General features: G+C 44.1%; 2 protein-coding genes across 5 annotated transcripts; both read right to left on the reverse strand.

The window, feature by feature from the left end:
- Positions 1-6,867: 6,867 nt before the first annotated feature.
- LOC100280801 (40S ribosomal protein S25-1) lies at positions 6,868-8,747 on the reverse strand. The gene is made up of 4 exons (NM_001153721.2): positions 8,678-8,747; positions 8,519-8,593; positions 8,297-8,431; positions 6,868-7,254 (listed from the first exon to the last, which is right to left on the reverse strand). Exons 1-4 carry the CDS (start codon positions 8,678-8,680, stop codon positions 7,141-7,143), a joined length of 327 nt encoding a protein of 108 aa, NP_001147193.2. The 5' UTR covers positions 8,681-8,747; the 3' UTR covers positions 6,868-7,140.
- Positions 8,748-9,696: 949 nt separating this feature from the next.
- Positions 9,697-20,853, reverse strand: LOC100502427 (uncharacterized). 4 transcript variants are annotated; one of them, XR_553978.4, is made up of 4 exons: positions 20,538-20,853; positions 20,317-20,409; positions 10,132-10,218; positions 9,697-9,896 (listed from the first exon to the last, which is right to left on the reverse strand). XR_553978.4 is itself a non-coding variant. In NM_001328070.1 (3 exons), the coding sequence occupies exons 1-3, from the start codon at positions 20,685-20,687 to the stop codon at positions 10,198-10,200; spliced, it is 264 nt and encodes an 87-aa protein (NP_001314999.1). In that variant the 5' UTR covers positions 20,688-20,760; the 3' UTR covers positions 9,837-10,197. The 4 variants fall into 4 exon arrangements, 3 of the variants coding, with proteins under 3 accessions (NP_001314999.1, XP_035816058.1, NP_001183834.1); NM_001328070.1 differs by having other exon boundaries at positions 9,837-10,218; positions 20,538-20,760; XM_035960165.1 differs by lacking the exons at positions 9,697-9,896; positions 10,132-10,218 and adding an exon at positions 17,607-17,986 and having other exon boundaries at positions 20,538-20,846.
- Between the last annotated feature and the right edge of the window lie 903 nt (positions 20,854-21,756).

A 21,756-nucleotide genomic window follows, 5' to 3' on the forward strand; every position in this document is an offset into this window, starting at 1 on the left:
CTTTTGTGGAGTGAGGTTAGGTGATATCGCATCATATCACTCCACCTAGCATAATCTTTACCATCAAACGTTGGTGGTTTGCCCAATGGGACGAAAAGTAATGGCGTATGTTTAGGAATGCGAGGGTAGCGTAGGGGGGTCTTACTAAACTTCTTGCACTCATGGCGCTTAGAAGTTACAGACGGCGTGTCGGAGCCGGAGGTGGATGGCGACGAGGAGTCGGTCTCGTAGTAGACCACCTTCCTCATCTTCTTCTTCTTGTCACCGCTCCGACGCGACTTGTGTGAAGAGGATTCCTTCTCCTTCCCCTTCCCTTTGTTGTAGGACTCTCTCGATGGAGCCTTCCCATGGCTTGTAGCGGGCTTCTCGCCGGTCATCATCTCCTTCTTGGCGTGATCTCCCGACATCACTTCGAGCGGTTAAGCTCTAATGAAGCACCGGGCTCTGATACCAATTGAAAGTCGCCTAGAGAGGGGGTGAATAGGGCGAATCTGAAATTTACAAACTTAATCACAACTACAAGTCGGGTTAGCGTTAGAAATATAAACGAGTCCGAGAGAGAGAGCGCAAAACAAATCGTGAGCGAATAAAGAGCGAGACACAGTGATTTGTTTTACCGAGGTTCGGTTCTTGCAAACCTACTCCCCGTTGAGGTGGTCACAAAGACCGGGTCTCTTTCAACCCTTCCCTCTCTCAAACGGTCCCTCGGACCGAGTGTGCTTCTCTTCTCAATCAAACGGGACACAAAGTCCCCGCAAGGATCACCACATAATTGGTGTCTCTTGCCTCGGTTACAATTGAGTTGTCACAAGAAGAATGAGAAAGAAAAGAAGCGATCCAAGCACAAGAGCTCAAATGAACACGACAAATCACTCTCTCTAATCACTAAAGCTTTGTGTGGAGTTGGGAGAGGATTTGATCTCTTTGGTGTGTCTTGTATTGAATGCTAGCTCTTGTAAGGTGTAGAAGAGTGGAAAACTTGGATGCCATTGAATGTGGGGTGGTTGGGGTATTTATAGCCCCAACCACCAAAAATGGTCGTTGGAAGTGTGCTGTCGCATGGCGCACCGGACAGTCCGGTGCGCCACCGGACACTGTCCGGTGCGCCAGCCACGTCAGCAGACCGTTGGGGTTCGACCGTTGGAGCTCTGACTTGTGGGGCCTCTGGGCTGTCCGGTGGTGCACCGGACAGGTCCTGTAGACTGTCCGGTGCACCAACGGCGCGTGCTCTGACTCTGCGCGCGCAGACGTTGCATTTAATGCGTTGCAGTCGACCGTTGCGCGCGAAGTAGTCGTTGCTCCGCTGGCACACTGGACAGTCCGGTGTGCACCGGACAGTCCGATGAATTATAGCGGAGCGCCCTTGGAAATTCCCGAAGGTGACGAGTTCGAGCTGAAGTGCCCTGGTGCACCGGACACTGTCCGGTGCGCCAGACCACGGCTGCCTTTGGGTTGTCTTTTACTTTCTTTGTTTGAACCCTTTCTTGGTCTTTTTATTGGCTTTTTGTGAACCTTGGGCACCTGTAGAACTTATAGACTAGAGCAAACTAGTTAGTCCAATTATTTGTGTTGGGCAATTCAACCACCAAAATCAATTAGGAAATAGGTGTAAGCCTAATTCCCTTTCAGTAATCAAAGCAAGAGACACCAAGTTGTGGTGGTCCTTGTGTGGTCTAAGTGACCCATTTGATTGAGGAGAAAAGCTCACTCAGTCTAGGTGACCGTTTGAGAGAGGGAAAGGGTTGAAAGAGACCCGATGTTTGTGACCACCTCAACGAGGAGTAGGTTTCCAAGAACCGAACCTCGATAAAACAAATCACTGTGTCATCCGCTTTATTTCCTTGTGATTTATTTTCGCCCTCTCTTTCAGACTCGCTTTTATTTCTAACGCTAACCTCGGCTTGTAGTTGTGCTTAAAGTGTATAAAATTCAGATTTGCCTATTCACCCCCTCTAGGCGACTCTCACCTACCTAAGTCGGAGGCTGGTGGATGCTGAAACAAGGTACACTTTTATCGAAAGTTATGCTTATGCCTATTTTATGCATGCACCAAGTGTAGATGTTATTTACTGTCTAGTCATTGCACCATTGTCAGTCAAACCGATGTGATTAAATACATGTTGCAAAACCCGATTATGAGTGGTAGGATTGGTAAATGGGCTTATGCACTTATAGAGTATGACTTGGCCTATGAACCATTGAAATATATGAAAGGCCAGGTCGTAGCAGATTTTATTGTAGAACATCGAATCAATGATACTCATAAACTAGACACATCATATCTCACTGTTACTCCCTGGACTTTATATTTTGATGGATCGGTTTGCAATGAAGGGCAAGGAATTGGCATCGTGCTTGTTTCACCAAGTAATGTCTCCTTCGATTTCTCTAGCCGATAAAAAACTTATTGCACTAACAATCAAGCCGAATATGAGGCCTTTTTATTTGGCTTAGAGCTTTTAAATTGTATGGGAGTAAAACATGTGAAGGCGTTTGGTGATTTTCAGCTGGTTGTCCAACATGTATTAGAATAATATCAATGTTTTGATGGTACTCTAAATAGTTACCTTGAAAAGTGTTGGGGCATAATTCATTCTTTAGACGAATTCAGTATTCAGCGCATCTCTAGAGTTGAGAATAACAGGGCTAACAATTTGGCACAAGATGCATCAGGTTATCAGATAAAGCGAGGGAGATTTCACGAAACTGAAAATCTGATAACTGATATAGGGCCAATCCCCCAAGTCGCGGATCGTCCGAGTGAAGACTCTGGACTGTCCGGGGTTGCCAGGAAAGTTCTACTAATTAATTCGACTGATAATGATGCCGATGCAAGTGATTGGAGGACACCCATAATCAATTATTTACTAAATCCCAATATTAGGACAGATACGAACATTCGGCGTACAACTTTCAAGTATGTTTTAATGATTGATGAACTCTACTGCCGAACAGTCAACGACGTCCTGCTTAAGTGCTTGGGCCCAGATGATGCTATATTAGCCATGGTCGAAGTACATGAAGGGATTTGTGGTACCCATCAATCGGCTCCAAAGTTGAAGTGGTTGTTGCGAAGGTCTGGCTTCTATTGGCCTAATATGATAGCTGGTTGTTTTAAGTACTACAAAGGATGCCAAGTATGTCAAAAAATTGGTGACTTACAGTTGGTCTCTGCAGCCGAATTACATCCTATCATCAAGCCTTGGCCTTTTAGGGGATGGGAATTGGACTTTATAGGAGAAATTCATCCTTCATCATCAAAAGGACATCGGTTCGTGTTAGTTGCCACTGACTACTTTACTAAATGGACTGAAGTCGTTGCTCTAAAGAACATGACACACAGAGAGGTAATTGAGTTCATAACTGAGCATATTATCCATAGATTCGGCATTCCCCAGACTTTGACTACAGACCAAGGGGCTTCTTTTATGTCAAAGGAGGTACGTGAGTTTGCTGAATTATATAGAATTAAGTTACTCAATTCATCTTTGTATTATGCTCAGACCAATGGACAGACCGAGTCTAGTAATAAGACATTGATTAGCCTGATAAAAAAGAAGATATCTGATCATCCTAAGCATTGGCATAAGATTTTGTCCGAAGCTTTATGGGCTCATAGAATATCTAAACATCGTGCTACTAAAGTATCTCCGTTTGAGCTTGTTTATGGGCAGGAAGCAATGTTACCTGTAGAGATAAGTTTAAATGTTGTCAGGTTCGCCAAGCAAAATGATCTAACAGTCGATGATTATTATAATTCAATGATGGACAATATTGATGAAGTGACCGACAAAAGGGTCACAGCCTTAGGAGAAATAGAAAAGGACAAGATAATGGTCGTCAAAGCTTACAATAAGAATGTCAAGGCTAAATCGTTCCAGGTAGGGGACCTGGTATGGAAGACTGTCCTGCCTCTGAGGAGCAAAGACCGGAAGTTCGGGAAGTGGTCGTCAAGTTGGGAAGGCCCTTACAGAGTCAAAGAGGTGATGTCCGGTAACGCCTACTTGTTGCAAACATTATAAGGAAAAGACTTGTCCAAGGCGTTAAACGAGCGTTTCCTCAAGCGGTATCATCCTAGTATGTGGCAAGATGCCTAAGCAAACCGATGTGATCACATCGTGTTAGTTGCTTTTGATTCGCTCAGCTCCGCCAAAAGGTAGGGGGCATATGTTGAGCCACAAAATAGGTGGTCGGACGGTCCGGCCCTGGGGTCGGACGGTCCGCGATCCAGACGGTCTGCGCCTATGGGCCAGACGGTCCGCGTGCGCGCGCAGAACAGATTAGGGTTCCGAGTTTCTTGTTGTGTTTGTTCACGAAATTTACAGAATTAGCTTGGGGAGTTTGTTTGTAACGGGTCCAGCCCCCCTCCTCTATAAAAGCAGAGGAATACGGTCGATTTGTAAGTATCAATCGAATCAATAACACTTTTATCTCGCATTTATTTCCTGTACAATTAGGAGTAGTTCTAGTTTAGCTTCTCAATCTCCAAATTCTCCGCTTCTCTTCGACTCTATGTCGATTAGAGTAGTCTAGGTCAGTCTGCTCGAGCCTAGACATCACCTAGGATCTCTCCTCCCCGATGGGGTCCCTCCCGGGAGCGAGATCCAGCCGCCGCCGGCGACCTTCGCCGCCCCCTGCGCACGCGCGGACTGTCCGGCCGTCAGGCAGGAAACCCTAGCCCTGCGCCAGGTCGCGGACCCTCCGTCCCCTGGCCGCGGACCATCCGTTCCCTGGCCGCGGACCGTCCGCCCCTGTGCAGAGAGCACCGCCACGGTTCTTGTGTAGTGATTGGTGCTCGAAAAAGGCACCAACAAATATATGATATGTTAGTTATATGTTTACTTTAATTTAAATTTTAGAGAGGATCCGTTTTAATTTTAAATCTATTTTTTATGGAGATGGTTCATCACACTAGCTTACCACTAAACCGTCGAGCATCATGCAACCGATGCACTATACCACCAAATATAATTGGTGTATCATCACAACGCATTGGCATTGTAATAATATATTATTATATGTGAATATGAATAAATATGAGTAAGATAAAAAATCACAACCAATGTCGTGAAAGAGAAACTTCACATATATGGGAAACCTTGTCATAAAAAACTTCAACGGGGGATTGTATTCTTTTTTAAGCAAAAGATAAATATCGGATAGATTTTAACTGCAATTGCAAAGATAATAACTACTATATCGATTCAAAACATAATATTCGCCAACTTGGATTTGGTTCTCGCTACTGCTCATATGGTCATTATAATATAATGATGATTAGTTGTCTACAAGATGTCCCTGTTGTCTAATGTTTCCAAACTAGCCCTAACTATCAAGTTAATCAAAAATGGATTGTATGTGTCGCTATATGGGATATAGAACAATCACATCCGAGTTCTTAAAACATTTGGTTAATTAGTCAAAAGTCACTTTAAATTGGAGGGTTTGCATCCACACTTAGGCAGTGTATTACACTTAAGGTTGTGTTTGCTTACTCCAACTGCCTTCTTGGTTCGTCACATCAGACACATCCAACCCATCTCACTCTACCTAATATAGTCAATATCACTCTCTTTACACCGTAAACTTATAGTGCAAATAACATTTTGCACGACCATATGTATGAATTTGTTGGTCATAACTCATAGCCTTAAATGAGGTTGTAGGGTGTTATTTAGGTGCTCTCGTGGAACGGTCCCTAACCGGAACTAACATACTTAGGTTTGCTACTTGATTGTTTTTTAAATAAAATGTTACAAACTCTTATGTGTTTTGAGAAAAAACGAAGAACGTTCTAATATATCAAATAAATTATTGGGTTGTCTTTAACAGCTTACATATCCTATCTTATATCACATCTCTTATTTTAAACTTTACTATATGAATAATGCAGTTTACAATACAAAACAATGTTTTGCACGATCATATGAGCTATATGATGGAGACATCCTTACTATATGCTATGCGAAAATCGCATTCGCCGTGAGTGGTAAAACTTCATGGTCTTTTTGGGCCAAATTTGCCCTTACCAGGTCAAAGCACCGGTTTGGTCTCTAGGCTAATATTGCCTCTACGCCCTAGGAGCAACTCCAAGTGAGTAGCTAGATTGTTTGTAAAGCTAAATTTAGTTATTATTAGAAGGCTATTACAAGAAGAAAAATGTCTCCAATAGACTATATAAACATCTCTTTCTTGTGAAATATATTTTCAAACGTAGCTAAATTATTAAATTTTAGCTAATCTTTTAGAGTTGCTCTAAAATTTGTAGTCCGTCCTGCAAAAATGTACTCTTGAAAAAAAGGCTAAATGTGTAAGGTTGTCTCTTAAGACCTTTCCCATCATATTATCTTACATCTCATCTTCTATTTTATACTTTATTCTTCTATTTTAAACTTTATTGAGTCTACTATACAAAATAGAGCATGTTTGGAAACAGTATTTTTCAAAACCACATTTTTTTCAAATGTCATGACACAAAACCACATTTTTTTCAAATGTCATGACACAACCGTGGTATGCTTTATCAGTCTAATCCAACATCTGAGTGAAGACATTGATTACAATATATGAGGGAAAGAGAAAAGGCAAGGCTTCTACCATGCGCCAGCCAGCGAAAAACTTCAGATCAAAGTTTTTTAGACTCCAAAAATGTTATGTTATTGGTGAAATCATCGTTTAAAATACAGAGATTTTAGATATGTCCCCAAATACCCTTTAGCCTAAGATAACATGGTATGCTCAAATATCATAGTATTGACTTAGAACTAGAAAAATAGTGTTGCGCGTTAGACGACCGACCTTGGCAACTTCTGACTAACGTTCAGCACAAGCAAATATCACATCTATACAGAAGTTCATTCATCAGACTTGCTGGTCAGACAAGTTGACAGAATTGCAGCATAACAGTAGTTTAGATAGAGTTGCATAATCACGGATCAGACATTTCAAGGCAGATTTCCATAGAAAAAGCTAAGGCCAGATAAGGTATAATAGGCAAGCCAAACTAACGCAAACTCTCTGAAACGTTTCAGCCACGTGAGAAACTCATCTAACATAGCATTAGCAAACTCTTGACAGAGATGGCAACTGTTCTAAAGAAGACGAGCTCCTACAGAGAGGGCAAACAAGGGAATCCCATCCTTAGGTATTTGTTGCCCTGGTGTAGATCTGCTGGCTTGAGTGAACCGAGACCAACCGGATGAGGCCACGCGCCATCAGGTCCTTGATAGCCCTCCGAGCCAGGGAGCCATTGATCTGCAAGTCAATGTGACAACATTCAGTTATGTAGTGACAGTGAAGATATTATAAACAACATGGCATTTAAGATTAGTATGAAATTTGATTCTTTAATGATCATGTTAAATGATAGCAGGAGCACCCTCAAATATGTAACCCTGGTAAGTATTAAACGAAGGCAACAACTATTTTGCAAGCAAGCCGTAGATTCAAACGTGCAAGCGAGCCTCATAGGCCATTATACATGATCCACCGTATTTTGCAAGGAGTTTTTTAATACAACATAAAGGTGTTTTTGGTAAAGCTGTGTGAGCTGGTGGGTGCATCTAGGCGCGAAATATACAACTACGGTTCACGATCTAAAGGCCCACGGGGCTCGCTTGCACAATAGTTGTTGCCTTAAACGAAATAGTTTGATGTTAGACAGACACATAAGCATTTCACTTATTCAAGACAAATATTATTGCAACAGCAACTAGCAATTCAGATTACCAATACAAAACAAATTACCCAATGTCTAACATACAAGCTACAAAGGGTACACATGCTTAAATGACCTGGTAAACAGCTAGAAATCAATAAAACTGTGGCTTGCAAAAAATGCATGTAAATCATCTAGTACCACTGAATAAGTGCAATTCACCACGGTACCAAGATGACGTGAGCAACAAAAGCAGTTCAATTCAAAGCACTATGTGTTAGACTCAACAATTGGCAATCATATAACACTAAACATATACAGGACAAAACAACAATCCTGACTAGTCCAAATGAGCACCCAGGTGATTGGCATAGTTAAAACATGACGAGCTTACAATATCATATTAATTGGCAGCAAATAAACCAATGGAGCCATCAGCCATGAACCTTGCCCATCATATGTAGCTGGAATGCGTTAACTATGGCTTATCATAAAATTCCAGGTTACCGATCAAACATGTAGTACGCAAGTGTGATATAATTAAAGATAATATACACTGATAGCAAAGCAATTTAATCATCGTTGCGGTTATTCACAGGGTTTGCACACAAACATCACAGATCTGGAACGAGTGATTACCCTGAGGCGCTCGGATAGGATGGAGGGGGTGATCTGCTTGTACTTGGGCACCTCAGAGAGCAGCTTGTCGTAGGTAGCCTGGTCGAACAGCACCGCGTTGTTCACCTTCTCCTTTAGCTTTCCCTTGCTCCACTTCTGAAAAACCAACATGAACTTCTAACCGTGAGAAACCGAAAACTGTGCTTCCACCAAATCAAATAGACATGCAGAGAAAAAGGTCACCTTCTTCTTCTGCTTGCCACCGCCGGACTTGGCGGGCTTCGACGACGGGGGCGGGGCCTTATCCTTCTTCGGAGCCTGCAAGCAAGAGCATACACGAGGAAGTTAGCGCGACGCCATACAGAGTTGTCCAATAAGCTGTAGGGAATCAAGCGAGCGCACCATGTTCGATGGGGCGACGGCGGCGCTTTGTGAAGGGATCGAAAAGGAGGAGTCTGCAGCGGCGGCGGCGCTAGCTAGGGTTTTGAGGAGCGGGGTGGGATGGTATTACTATATAGCTAGCCCCAGGTTAAACAATGAAGCCCACGGAACGGCCCATTAGAAGAACCGTCTACTCGCTCGCCATGCGGTAGTAGTAGTACTTCGGAAATGGTACTTTTTTCAGGTCCAAAAAAATTGAATCTATATCTAGTATTTTTTTTTAAACTGGTTTGGATTTTTATGCTATGATGTGAATTTCTGTCTTTTTTGTAATTTTAAACCGCTCAAAAAAGTCATGCACGTTTAAACAATTACGTGCTAGACCATGAACCAAGGACTAAGCCCGTGAGCCGACCCGGTATGCTCGAAATAAATACGAGACATGTCGAAATTGAATCGGGTCATGCTTTTTGGGCTCCAAGTCGGGCCGATCGGTCTAAATATACGCATATAGTCTTGACTGTTCACCAGTCACCACGAGCTCATGGGTCCCAGTGCCATGTGGTCGCTGTACGAACAACTGCTGTGGCGGAACCTTGTCGTGACGGCTAATATATACACGGTTAAGGCTATCTCTAACTATCTTACCTATCCAATATCATATAAACAAAATAGTGCTTTATACGACTATGAATCAGCATATTCGTTTAGTTTTAATCTGTATCAGTTTTTATAAATTTTTTTGTCTATATAGATTGCAGCCGATTTTTAATCAAAGCGAACAATATTTTACACAAATATATACACGGTCTGCTAGCCACAACATAACATGTCAACGAAATTCATAGGCACCGTATCGAACTTCTGGTACGTTCGTAGGGAATAGGGACATCGGACTTCGTACGTGTCTAGCGGACCGGGTGCAATATGGAACCCAAGTTCCTTTGGCATAAACTTGGTTCGATCACGATGCAATTTGAATCAGCCTCGGGGTCGAGGGGGCAAGTGCAAGCAGGCAGACCGAGGAAACGCGTCAGCTGTACCTCGAAGTCCTTGTCTCCGAGCCAGGAACCAGAAAACTCAAAACAGCAGGTAACACAACAAAGACCGATCTACCGCGAGTCCACAAAGAGCAGCAGTATCAAAATATCAATGTCGTCTTCAACTTCAACATGCAAGCAACCGAAGCCACAGCATATCCAGTGCTGTTGACGTTTTACAGAATTTATTCATTCACAAACGGCATGTTTGGTTGCCGCGTTCACGGGCGCCGGGCTCGTAGCGGCCTGGGCGGCTAGAGATGCTCTCTCCCCACGTCTCCACGCGCGCAGGCAGACACATGAGAAAACACCTGAGTTGCATCCACAGATACAGGCCGACATCCAAGCGTTCAGGCAACCAATCACCGGTTTGCATGCGGTCAACGCACCTGATGAGCTTGGGCGGGGCGAGCACGAGAACCAAACACGCCGAAAGCTGACCATCGGATTCGGATACATGCGAAACGTGATTGCCTTCCAACAGCGCCATGCCAATCCTAGCTAGGTAGATCCCTCGGCCTTCTGCATTAGATAATGTTCAAACATGTAGTGAGTACACATAGCAGACAAACTGATGTTACGGAGAACTAAGGGGGGTGTTTGTTTGGGATTATAATCCAACAAAATTTAAGATTATAATCCCAAACAAACACCCCCTACGTGCCATAACGATTTAAGATACAAGTCTCGAGTACTGTATAAGCTGAACATCAACCATGACGATCCCATGCAATGCTAAGATAAAATCAATGGTTTCAAGTCGCTCGACTAGCTAGTCGAGACACCTGGGCGACCAGGCGACTAATCGCGATTAGTCGACGATTAGGTCGACCAATCGGGTCCTAGTCGACCTGATCGTCCCTACTAGTCCTCCTGCATATTTATATGTACAGGACCTATATATATGTGTGTGTGTGTGTGTGTAATAATGTAATATTGATATATATACATGTAGCTGTTGGTGACTTGTTCTCAAATGCTAAGAGTTAAGAACAAGGCAACATGAAAAGTGTTAAGTGTTAAAGTCCTTCGTCCTTCGAAGCATTATGTCCCTTCGGGAAATAATGAGTTTCGGACGAAGGTCATAAGAGACATACCTTCGTAAATATAATAGGTAATAACGAAAGACTCATATAAAGCATGAAATATAATATAAGCATCATCATGGGATCATTTCTATTTTATTAACATGGGAAAATAGAAATGATTTCAAATTACAAATGTACCTTCGGTCCTGAGAGAAGGTAAAAAGTACAGGCGTGACGCAAAAGCAAATGTAAGGTCAGCGTGAACAGTACGGGAGTACTGTTCATCTATTTATAGACGCGGGACGCAGCCCACGTAAAATTACATCCATGTCCATTACATTTGTTAACGGTTTATGGAAATCTATTGAGGACCCCGAAGTCTTTTCATCTTAAGGTCGGTTCCCCCTTGTGCCATCGCGCCGAAGCTTCCCTGCGTACAGCTTCGGCTGCCCCCGACCTTCGTCTGGCTCAGCCTTCGTCCTGGTCGTGCTCCATATCCATAATTCTGAATCCGAAAATACCTGTTCATATAATTCACTTGGAAAACATTGTCAAATCATGTTTTTGAGGACCTTCGGAGGACGAAGGCCCCCAACAGTAGCCCCTCGCAATATTAATTTGTAAATAATAAATTCAGATTGCGATATGGACGAAGGCCTTGAGCCGAAGGTCCGAAAAAACACCTTCCCTTTGCTAGAATAGCAACATTCACTGACAAGCGGGGCCTTTTAACTTTCAACGCCCTAGGCGTATAAATAAGAACACATCGTGAATTCATTTGGTACACACGCTTGCCTTTTGCTTCGGCCCACTAAAAATTTTTAGCTCTTGCTCATTGAGATTTGCTGGTCTTTTTGATTTCGAAGCTTCGGCCTCGGGAACAAATTTTTAGTGTTTCCGAAGATGTCTGAAGACAAGAAGATCCCTGCTGAGACGAAGCTGAGTCTCGAGGAGGAGAAGAATCTGGGGTTCCTGATAGCGATGGCAGAGACTAATACAGAGAAAATCACGAAGGAGATTCTCGAAGGTTTGTCCGAAGATACTGATGACAGCGACAGCTATGATGTGGAAAGTGATGGGGAAGAGGCCGAAGATCGACCGTGGCGACCAAGTCACTCAGTTTTTGGGAAAACAACCATCAAGCAGAGTCACATTGATAATATGAGGGGGCGATACTTCCGAGATATATCTATTGTGAGAGCTGATGCCGGGGAAAAGACTTCTCCCACCCCTGAAGAAGATGAAGTTGTGATTTTCCGAAGCCTCCTCAAGGCTGGGCTTCGATTCCCCCTGAGCAATTTTGTTGTTGAGGTACTGAAAACGTTCCAAATCTACCTTCATCAACTCACTCCCGAAGCTATTATAAGAATGGGGATTTTTGTCTGGGCTGTGAGAAGCCAAGGTTTGGAGCCAAACGCTAAAAGCTTCTGCAACATACACGAGTTATTGTACGAGACGAAGCCCTGGGGAAAGGAGCAATACCACAACAACTTTGGGTGCTACAGCTTCGGCGCCCGCTCCGGGTCAAGCTACCCTGTGCCAACCTTTCGGAAGAGGTGGCCCGGAGCCTGGATGTCTGAATGGTTTTATGTGAAAAATGATCTAACAGCGCAAAATAATGTCAAAAGTATCATTATGTACCCAATTTGGCAACGCTTCGGGCTTCGAAGGCCGAAGGTTGAAATGGATGAGGCAGCCGAAGAATGCCAAAGAGCCTTCGGCGCAGTCTGCTCCTTCATTGGGTCAAGGGACTTGGTCCAGGAGCACATTGCCTTCAGGGTATGGCCACTTGCAGAAAAGTGGGAAATGCCGAAAGAAACCATCAAAGAGTCCGACGAAGGTGGACTAGTCAGATTAAAATACACATTCAAATATACAGATAAATTTATTGAACCTGATGATGACTGGCTGAAAAGCATTGAAACATTAAGTGATGAATTACTTGGGGCATTCTCGAAGGCTGAAAATACTGCACTATCAGCAGCCTTCGGAGGCCGAAAAAAGAAGAGACTGAACCGAGTGTTTGATGCAATCGGGTTCTTCTATCCTGATTATTGCTATCCCATTCGAAGGCAGAAGAGAAAAAACACAATCTCTGCAAAAGAAGAAGCTGCAGCTGCTCCTAGCGAGCCAGAACTGAAAAGGAAAAAGATAAAGGTTCTTACGCACCGGCCGCGTTATATTGAACCAGCTTCGGTGCCGGAGTTTACCGGGAAAACTTCTTCAGCCACCGAAGCTGAAAAACTAATCGAGCCAGCCTTGTTGCCAGAGATCGCAGAAACGGCCGAAATGCCACCAAAGATGGAATCAGAACAGTCAAACATTTTGTTGCCAGAAACAAAAGAGAAAACCGAAGCGCCGCTCACGGAAAAAATTGAGGAGGTAAGAGAAGCAACTGAGGGCTCCAAAGCATCAGAAGTTTTGAGTCCTACAGCAATCATTGGGACAGCAAAAAATGAAAAAGTGCCAGCTGCAACTCCGAAGAGAAAAAGAATGGCTAATGTGCTAGACGTATTGGAAACGATCAAATCTTCGAGCACACCTCCGAAGAAAGCTGCTGTTACTCCTGAAACAACAGCTGAAATCTCTGGTTCTACAGCTCCAGAGCAAGAGATTTCAGCCGAAGCTGGACCCTCAGAGCCCGCAAAAACTTTGGAAAGTGAGACAGAGAAAATAACAAAGCCAACTATTGAAGAATCTAGTGTTGTTGCCCCCGAAGCATCCCCCAAGACTCGTGATTATATTTTTCGTCATGCTTCGGGGAAAAAATTATCAGAAAAAGAAGAACAAGAGGCCCAGCATTATGCCCAAAAACTGAAATATCCGAAGGGAGCATTAATATTTAATGGCAGTGGAGAAGAAGACTTCTTGTACTGTCTTCCCGACAACAAGGAAATTTCTGTCTGTCGGGAGATAAGCAGAAGCTTCGGATTCCCAACTTTAGAAGACGGACTTTCGGTGCTATCAAAAAACGATCTGGCTGACAGCCTAGCCTATAACAGTTTAAAGGTATGATAAATGAAATCCTTGTATTTTTCCGTTCATTTAAACCCTCTGACACACACACATATTCCTTTTTGCAGGGCTTGATTCTTAGCAATGCTCTCAGAGCCCAGAAAGATACTGAAGACGAAGGGTGTACTATAGCCCTGAGCAACCTTCGTTCCGAAGTAATTGAACTGAGGAACGAAGGTCTCGAAAAAGACAAAATATTATACTCATTGATAGATAAAATAAAGGAGGACGAAGCTGCTTTCAAAAGTCAGGCTGAAGCTCAGAAACGTGAAATTGAAGACCTTCGGAAACAACTGGCCAGAGCCACAGAGGAACGTATACTTGAAGAAACAAAGCGTGAACTCAGCGATCAATGGGCAGATCACCTAGAAGTGACTGTTGAAGAGCTTCGTTCATCCAAAAAGAGATGCTACAATAAATCTATAGACTGTGTTAAAAAATTGAAGGCTAGCTTCGCCAAGGTCGGCGCATTCTCAAGTGAAGAAAATTTTCTGAGGGGCAATCCCGAAAGTGTCATTGAATGGATTGACCACGAAGCTGAAGCCTTCGAAGAAATTTTAAATAGCCGAGGAGATATATGTGCCTTCTCTGGCGCCAGAGGGATTGCCACTATTTTAGAGAAGAAGGGCTGTGAACATGTGAAAATTTTAGCACAGTCCGAAGCCACCTTGTCGACTGAAGATATAAAAGATCCTTCAGCCGAAGCTAGCGCGGTTGGGGGAAAATTTTTCACCGACATCTGGGTCAACGGTGGCCGAGAAATGGCAAGAGAAATTATTCAGAGAAGTGAAAAGGGCATCCATGATGCTAGAGAAGTGGCTAAGGCTGCTGAAAAGAGCACAGAGCCCGAAGGTCAATTAGGTACTAAATAATAGCTTCTACCGTGTTGTAATCTTTAGGCTTTTAAGATCTGTTTGCGATTTGTAATAGTAATGTAGTCGTGTCCTGCTTCAGATCCGACTAAAGCGCCTTCGGGCCCTCAGCCGAAGGGGGACGACGAAATTAAAAAGATGGCCGAAGATATTATGGACGAAGTCGTCAATCGGCTTCTGAATGAAGCTGCAGGAGTCGTTTTGAGAGAGGATTAAACATTTTTGTAAAAAACTTCGGAAATGTAATATAATGTAACATTTTTGTAACCCCGAATGTAATATATCTATTTTTGCTACTCAATTCTTTACGATGCATGAAACTTTACACACGTACCGTTTTTGAGTTTGGCGAAAAAAAACACCTTCCCTTCTTTTCATGCTTCGTGAAGAATATCCAAACTTCGTGAAAAAATTCTCCGAAGCTATACTTCCGAAGATGAAGATTGATTCTCTTTACGACCATGATTTTCACTCTTTCAAATCATACTTTCGAAAATCAATATTGTGTCCCCTTCTTGGGACCACAATTTTCACTCTTTCAAATCATACTTCCGAAGATCAATATCGTGTCCCCTTCTTGGGCCATATGCAACATGATGTATGATGCTTATGCTATGCAAAATGATGTAATGATGTTATGCTACGTAGATGACATTTGTTCCGAAAGATACACACATATCCCACACAATATTTTTGTATCAGCACTGATTCTTCGCTGTAAGCTCTGCATTCCCTTAGGAACGTCTTTGGAGCTTCTTCGCCTCTTACTTAGGCGGTATAAGCTCTGCATTCCCTTAGGAACGTCTTTGGAGCTTCTTCGCCTTTTACTTAGGCGGTATAAGCTCTGCATTCCCTTAGGAACGTCTTTGGAGCTTCTTCGCCTTTTACTTAGGCGGTATCAGCGTTGACTTTTCGCTGTATGCTCTGCATTCCTTTTGGAACGACTTTGGAGCAGAAAACTTACGCTGCGCTCCCTTCGGAACGACTTTTTGTGACTTCGTCAGACTTACTCTGCGTTTCTTAGAACGACTTTTCGTTGCTTCAAAGGATTTTCGATAATTCGAAGGTCCTTTTTATTGTCGCAAACCTGTGAAGAAAACATATTTTTCTTGTAGGAATCAACGAAACTAATTACATGAAAACAATGTCCTTTATTACAGAGAATAAAACTGAATGAAAAAGATTGCTATTAAGGTAGGATATTTGTCAATAGATGTGCTTTGATTCTGGCACGGTGCTGTTGACCGTGCGAGCTTCGGACTGTTCTCTGAAGTCCCTTTGATGTGGAGCATATTGGCTCCCTTCTGGCTGCTGACCTTGTTGCAACGGAGGTGGAGGCGGAGGCTGTTGCCAGGAAGCTGAAGGCTGACTTGCCGAAGCAGTAGAGACTACAGGATGATTGCCCACATATTCTGGGATGTAGGGCGAATGATACGAAGCTGTATGCATGACCTGCTTCGGCTGGGCTTGTTGTGCTGCTGCTTCAGCTATTTCCTTTTGCTTCTGTATAGTAACATGGCACATCCTGGTAGTATGGCCTTTGTTCTCACCACAGAATAAGCAAAAGATTCTTCTTGGTTGATCGCCAAATCTTCCTCCGAAGCCCCTGGCGCCTCTGCCTCTTGGAGCTGGTGGTCGAAAGGAGCTTTGCTGTTGCCCCGAAGCCTGTGAGGAGTACTGTGGCCTTTGCTGCTGGCTCCCTTTATCATCATTTTGATTGGAATTATGAATTGATCTGACATGCCTCGGATAGAATCTTCCTCCGAAGCCCCTGGTCATCTCAGAAAATCTGAAGGCCTCCTCCCTTCTTTGGCGAAAATCATTGTCAGCTCGAATATATTCATCCATCTTCTGGAGCAGCTTCTCCAGCGTTTGAGGAGGCTTCCTGGCGAAGTACTGAGCTGACGGACCTGGCCGAAGCCCCTTGATCATGGCCTCAATGACAATTTCATTGGGCACCGTTGGTGCCTGTGCCCTCAAACGCAAAAACCTTCGGACATATGCCTGAAGGTATTCTTCGGGGTCCTGAGTGCACTGGAACAGAGCCTGAGCAGTGACCGGCTTCGTCTGAAATCCTTGAAAGCTGGTTAACAACAAGTCCTTCAGCTTCTGCCATGAAGTGATCGTTCCTGGTCGAAGGGAGGAATACCAGGTTTGAGCAACACTTCTGACAGCCATAACGAAAGATTTGGCCATGACTGAAGCATTGCCACCGTACGAAGACACTGTTGCTTCGTAGCTCATCAAAAACTGCTTCGGATCAGAATGGCCATCAAACACGGGGAGCTGAGGCGGTTTGTAGGACGGAGGCCAAGGCGTAGCCTGCAACTCAGCGGACAAGGGAGAAGCATCATCAAAAACAAAATTCCCATGACGGAAATTGTCATACCAGTCATCTTCGTTGTGAAAGCCCTCTTGATGAAGGTCTTGATGCTGAGGCCTTCGGAGTTGCTCATCCTGAGCAAGATGACGAACTTCTTCAGAGGCTTCATCTATCTGCCTCTGCAGTTCAGCTAGCCTGGCCATCTTCTCCTTCCTGCGTTGAACCTGTTGCTGAAGGATTTCCAGATTCTGAATTTCCTGATCTAGATCATCCTCCGGATGTGTTGGGCTGGTAGCCTTCCTCTTCTGGCTTCGTGCCTCTCTGAGAGAAAGGACATCTTGATTGGGGTCCAGCGGCTGCAGCGTGCCAGCCCCTGGTGCTGGAGCCTTCTTCGGCGGCATGACGAAGCTGATGCTTGCCGAAGGTGCCGAAAAACTCAAGAAGTGGAAGTGAGTTCACCGGAGGTGGGCGCCAATGTTGGTGACTTGTTCTCAAATGCTAAGAGTTAAGAACAAGGCAACATGAAAAGTGTTAAGTGTTAAAGTCCTTCGTCCTTCGAAGCATTATGTCCCTTCGGGAAATAATGAGTTTCGGACGAAGGTCATAAGAGACATACCTTCGTAAATATAATAGGTAATAACGAAAGACTCATATAAAGCATGAAATATAATATAAGCATCATCATGGGATCATTTCTATTTTATTAACATGGGAAAATAGAAATGATTTCAAATTACAAATGTACCTTCGGTCCTGAGAGAAGGTAAAAAGTACAGGCGTGACGCAAAAGCAAATGTAAGGTCAGCGTGAACAGTACGGGAGTACTGTTCATCTATTTATAGACGCGGGACGCAGCCCACGTAAAATTACATCCATGTCCATTACATTTGTTAACGGTTTATGGAAATCTATTGAGGACCCCGAAGTCTTTTCATCTTAAGGTCGGTTCCCCCTTGTGCCATCGCGCCGAAGCTTCCCTGCGTACAGCTTCGGCTGCCCCCGACCTTCGTCTGGCTCAGCCTTCGTCCTGGTCGTGCTCCATATCCATAATTCTGAATCCGAAAATACCTGTTCATATAATTCACTTGGAAAACATTGTCAAATCATGTTTTTGAGGACCTTCGGAGGACGAAGGCCCCCAACAGTAGCATATAGCAATATAGCATATAGGAGGCAATATCAAGGTAACCAAATTACCAAACAAAACAAATATGAATACTAGAACTGGACAGTGGAGAGTGGACAATTCAGATTTCAGAACACCATTGAACATTCAGATTTCAGAACATCATAGAAATTATGAATACTATAATTGTCAGGCACTCAGATCACATTTCAGAATTAAGAATTCAGATTTCAGAACATGAACTGAATATCACTCACTACTCACTACATAACATATTATAACATATGATGTAGAGTTGCAGACTTACTAGACGTCTAGCCCAAAGCAAAAACAGGTCAGCCACCAGCCAACCAAACCTAACTAATCGTCCACACATTAACTGGACGACTAATCGCACTTGGTCGACGACTAATCGGACGACTGGACGATTAGTCGACCTAATCGGGTCGGATACCCTGGTCGCTCCACTAAAACCGACTAGCCCGACTAATCGCGATTAATCGCGATTAGTCGGACGACTTGAAATCATTGTATCCAAGTTTGTAACGCGACAAACATATTAAAGCCTATGCCAAACAATCCCAATCTGTGAGACGGTAACTGCAGTGTACTGTAACCGGATGAGTTGAAAAGGGATGATGGTACATGTACCTGACTGACACTCTTTTTTCCTAAATGCGTGGAGGAAAGGAACTCGAAAATGTTATTTGGAACCTAAAACATAGACACCAGACCATAACACTTATGACTGACCGGCGATTACTAGCGATCATGCAGGCGAGTTGCAGCTTGCAATCCGAACTGAGGACGGGGTTTTGGAGTTAGCTCACCCTCACAAGATCGCAACCCTTTGTCCCGCCCACTGTAGCATGTGTGTCGCCTAGGGCATAAGGGGCATGATGACTTGGCCTCATCCTCTCAGACCTCCGGCTTAACACCGACAGTCTATTCAGGGTTCCAAACCAAACTCATAGTGGCAACTAAACACAAGGGTTGTGCTCGTTGCGAGACTTAATCCAACACCTTACGACACGAGCTGACGACAGCCATGCACCACCTATGTCCGCGTTCCCGAGGGCACCTCTCTCTTTTAAGAGGATTCGCGGCATGTCAAGACTTGGTAAGGTTCTTCGCTTTGCATCGAATTAAACCACATGCTCCACCGCTTGTACGGTCCCCCGTCAATTTCTTTGAGTTTCATTCTTACGAACGTACTCCCCAGGCGGGATACTTAACGCATTAGGTACAACACTGCACGGGTCGAGTCGCACAACACCTAGTATCCATTGTTTATGCCTAGGACTACTGGGGTCTCTAACCCCATTTGCTCCCCTAGCTTTCGTCTCAGCAGAGTGGTTTCATTGACTAAGGACGCAGAACAATTTGTTTCGGACAGTGAGCAGATTGATGCTGTTTTGTGAACGCACGCTTGATCCCACCCTCTTGACCCCACCCTCTTGACGCTGTTTTGTGAACCAAAACAAATGGAAGTAGAGTTCAGCATGACGGTTTGTAATCTTGTAATAATCGTAGAAGACTTTACTTCCGTACTTGGCTATGTATCTTTTGACTTCTGAAAAAAAATTACAGACTCATGTCTGATTAGGGATTGTTTCGGTGCACTCCAATCCACATGGGTTGAGAGGGATTGGGAATTTAGGATGGATGATTAATGGATCGGAGTGCATCCAAACAAGGGCTTATTGGGTTTATAGGCCATGGGGCAAGCAGAGGAATGATAACTCACGGATATAGAAATCAGACCCTATAAGTAGAATAGGGTACTGTACATGTTTGTGTTGGAAATTTATGCATAGTTAACTCCAAGGACCAAGCTCCTTGGCTCAATTAGGGTCCACAGCATTATGCCATTCACACACGGCTACAGAATTAGACCCAAATCCCCCCATTCTAAATCCCCTCTGGTGTAAAAAAAAAACGTTCAGTCAAAGTAAACCCACAGTCCAGATTAACTCATGATCTGGACATTCCATGTTCTTGAGAACTAAACCCTGCAAAACGTACTTGAGTGTTCCACAAATCCCCATCCATTTTGTTCAGTAGACAGAGGACCCCATCCCAACCCCCATTGCATCAGGACCAGTTCGGCATCTAAAGTTTCGTCTGGGACTTGCCCGACAGGTTTGCAGCGACTTGAAAGCTAGAGTGTAGAGTCCACACAACAATGTAATTTCCACATGCAGATCAGATAGCTCTGTGCCGCTCGATGTCAAGCGGACAACGATGCTACGGTACCTTGTCGGCGTCGGCGGGCTTGGCCTTGTCGGAGTCGGCCTTCTCCTGCTCGAGCCTCTTCTTCAGCTTCTCCTGCCGCTCCCTCTCCATCTTCTACTCCCCGCCCGCCGTGGGGAAAGTAATATACAGACATCATCACTCCGTCAGTCCATCAACGTAGCCGTAAGCCCGTAACGACTGGATCGGGTAAATGGTCAACGGGAGGGGTTCAGGGTTTGGACCTGGATGTAGATGCTCTCCTTGGCGCGCTCCTCCTCGCTGAGCACACGCCCCTTCCCGTCGCTGAGGAGGCGCCGGCCGCCCGTCGCCGCGGGGGGCGCAGGGGCGCGCAGGCGCGCGGGGAGGGAGGTCAGCGCTGTCCGCATCGCCATCTCGTGCTCTCGTCGCGAACTCGGGTTGAATCTGGCTGGGATGCGCCTGCGCTGCGTGTCTTGGCTGGCTGGGTGGACTCAAGTCTGAAGTACTGACTCGCCCAGTCGCCCTAGGTGGGCAGCATTACTAGAGTGCACGAGAAAGGGGAAGAAGCCTTCAGAAAATTCAGCACGAGTTTTCATTTTCTTTTCATCCTTTATTTGAACAAATTCTGGATAAAGTTTTATGGTATTCCTTTCGCCTTTTCACTCTGTCTTTTCACTGTCCTAATAGCTAAGAGCATCTGCATAGTTACCTTAAAAAAAGTGATCCTAAATATATGTTTAGAAAGTTGCTAAACATGTTTTAGAAGGGAGAAAAAGATTGGTCTCCATTAGATTTTAAATTTAGGTACTAAAATAAATTTAAATCATTCTAAATGGACTACGAGGACAACCGAGTGAAGGCGGACTAGGCTACAGCAGGAGCCATCTCCGACTTTCCACACCCTCCTAGTGTACGTGATCAGATTTAAAATGGTGAAGCTTTTCCTTTTTGCAACTAATCAATCAGTTCAACAGTTTACAGCCGAGTGTGCAGTTCAACAGTTCGTTGTCTAGCGGAGTACATTTGACGCCTTTCGTTTTTTAGTACAATATCAGTGGCTAGGTCTTGGCTGGTGGCATTGTGCTCCATCGTATTGCCTTCGCATCCTGTTTATTCGTCACGTGTTTTGGATTAGTCATCTTCAGATGACGACGATAAGTTCATAATTGGCGCGTCTCAAAGCGTACAAAGTGCCTCACGAATAATGTCAAGGGATCCGTACCTAGGTGTGTATATATATATATCGAGATAGAGAAGTTGGGCACACAAGACTGTCTCAAGATTATTTTGCAAAACATCCCACGTATGGCCCAAGTATTTTCGATGAAGGTAATAGTCTATCCATTTTTACTATTCAGTATGTGTAGTATATGTAATAGTAGTTTCCCTATTCATTTTTATTGTAGATTTAGGATACATCGACCACTATTTCTTTGTATAGTACAATATGATGATTACTTTTGGCAGAAGATAAACACATCT

Source organism: Zea mays, chromosome 1, assembly GCF_902167145.1.
Source record: "Zea mays cultivar B73 chromosome 1, Zm-B73-REFERENCE-NAM-5.0, whole genome shotgun sequence".
NCBI lineage: Eukaryota > Viridiplantae > Streptophyta > Magnoliopsida > Poales > Poaceae > Zea > Zea mays.

Excerpts from the sequence above, each read along its gene's own strand:
- LOC100502427 (XM_035960165.1), bottom strand. The coding sequence starts at position 20,687 with ATGGCGATGCGGACAGCGCTGACCTCCCTCCCCGCGCGCCTGCGCGCC. Across the intron at positions 20,410-20,537 it reads AGGAGAGCATCTACATCCAG|AAGATGGAGAGGGAGCGGCA; the intron begins GTCCAAACCCTG and ends GGCGGGGAGTAG. Across the intron at positions 17,987-20,316 it reads AGCCCGCCGACGCCGACAAG|AATTATGGATATGGAGCACG; the intron begins GTACCGTAGCAT and ends TTTCGGATTCAG.
- LOC100280801 (NM_001153721.2), bottom strand. Across the intron at positions 8,432-8,518 it reads GTGGCAAGCAGAAGAAGAAG|AAGTGGAGCAAGGGAAAGCT; the intron begins GTGACCTTTTTC and ends TTGGTTTTTCAG. Across the intron at positions 7,255-8,296 it reads TCCTATCCGAGCGCCTCAGG|ATCAATGGCTCCCTGGCTCG; the intron begins GTAATCACTCGT and ends ATTGACTTGCAG.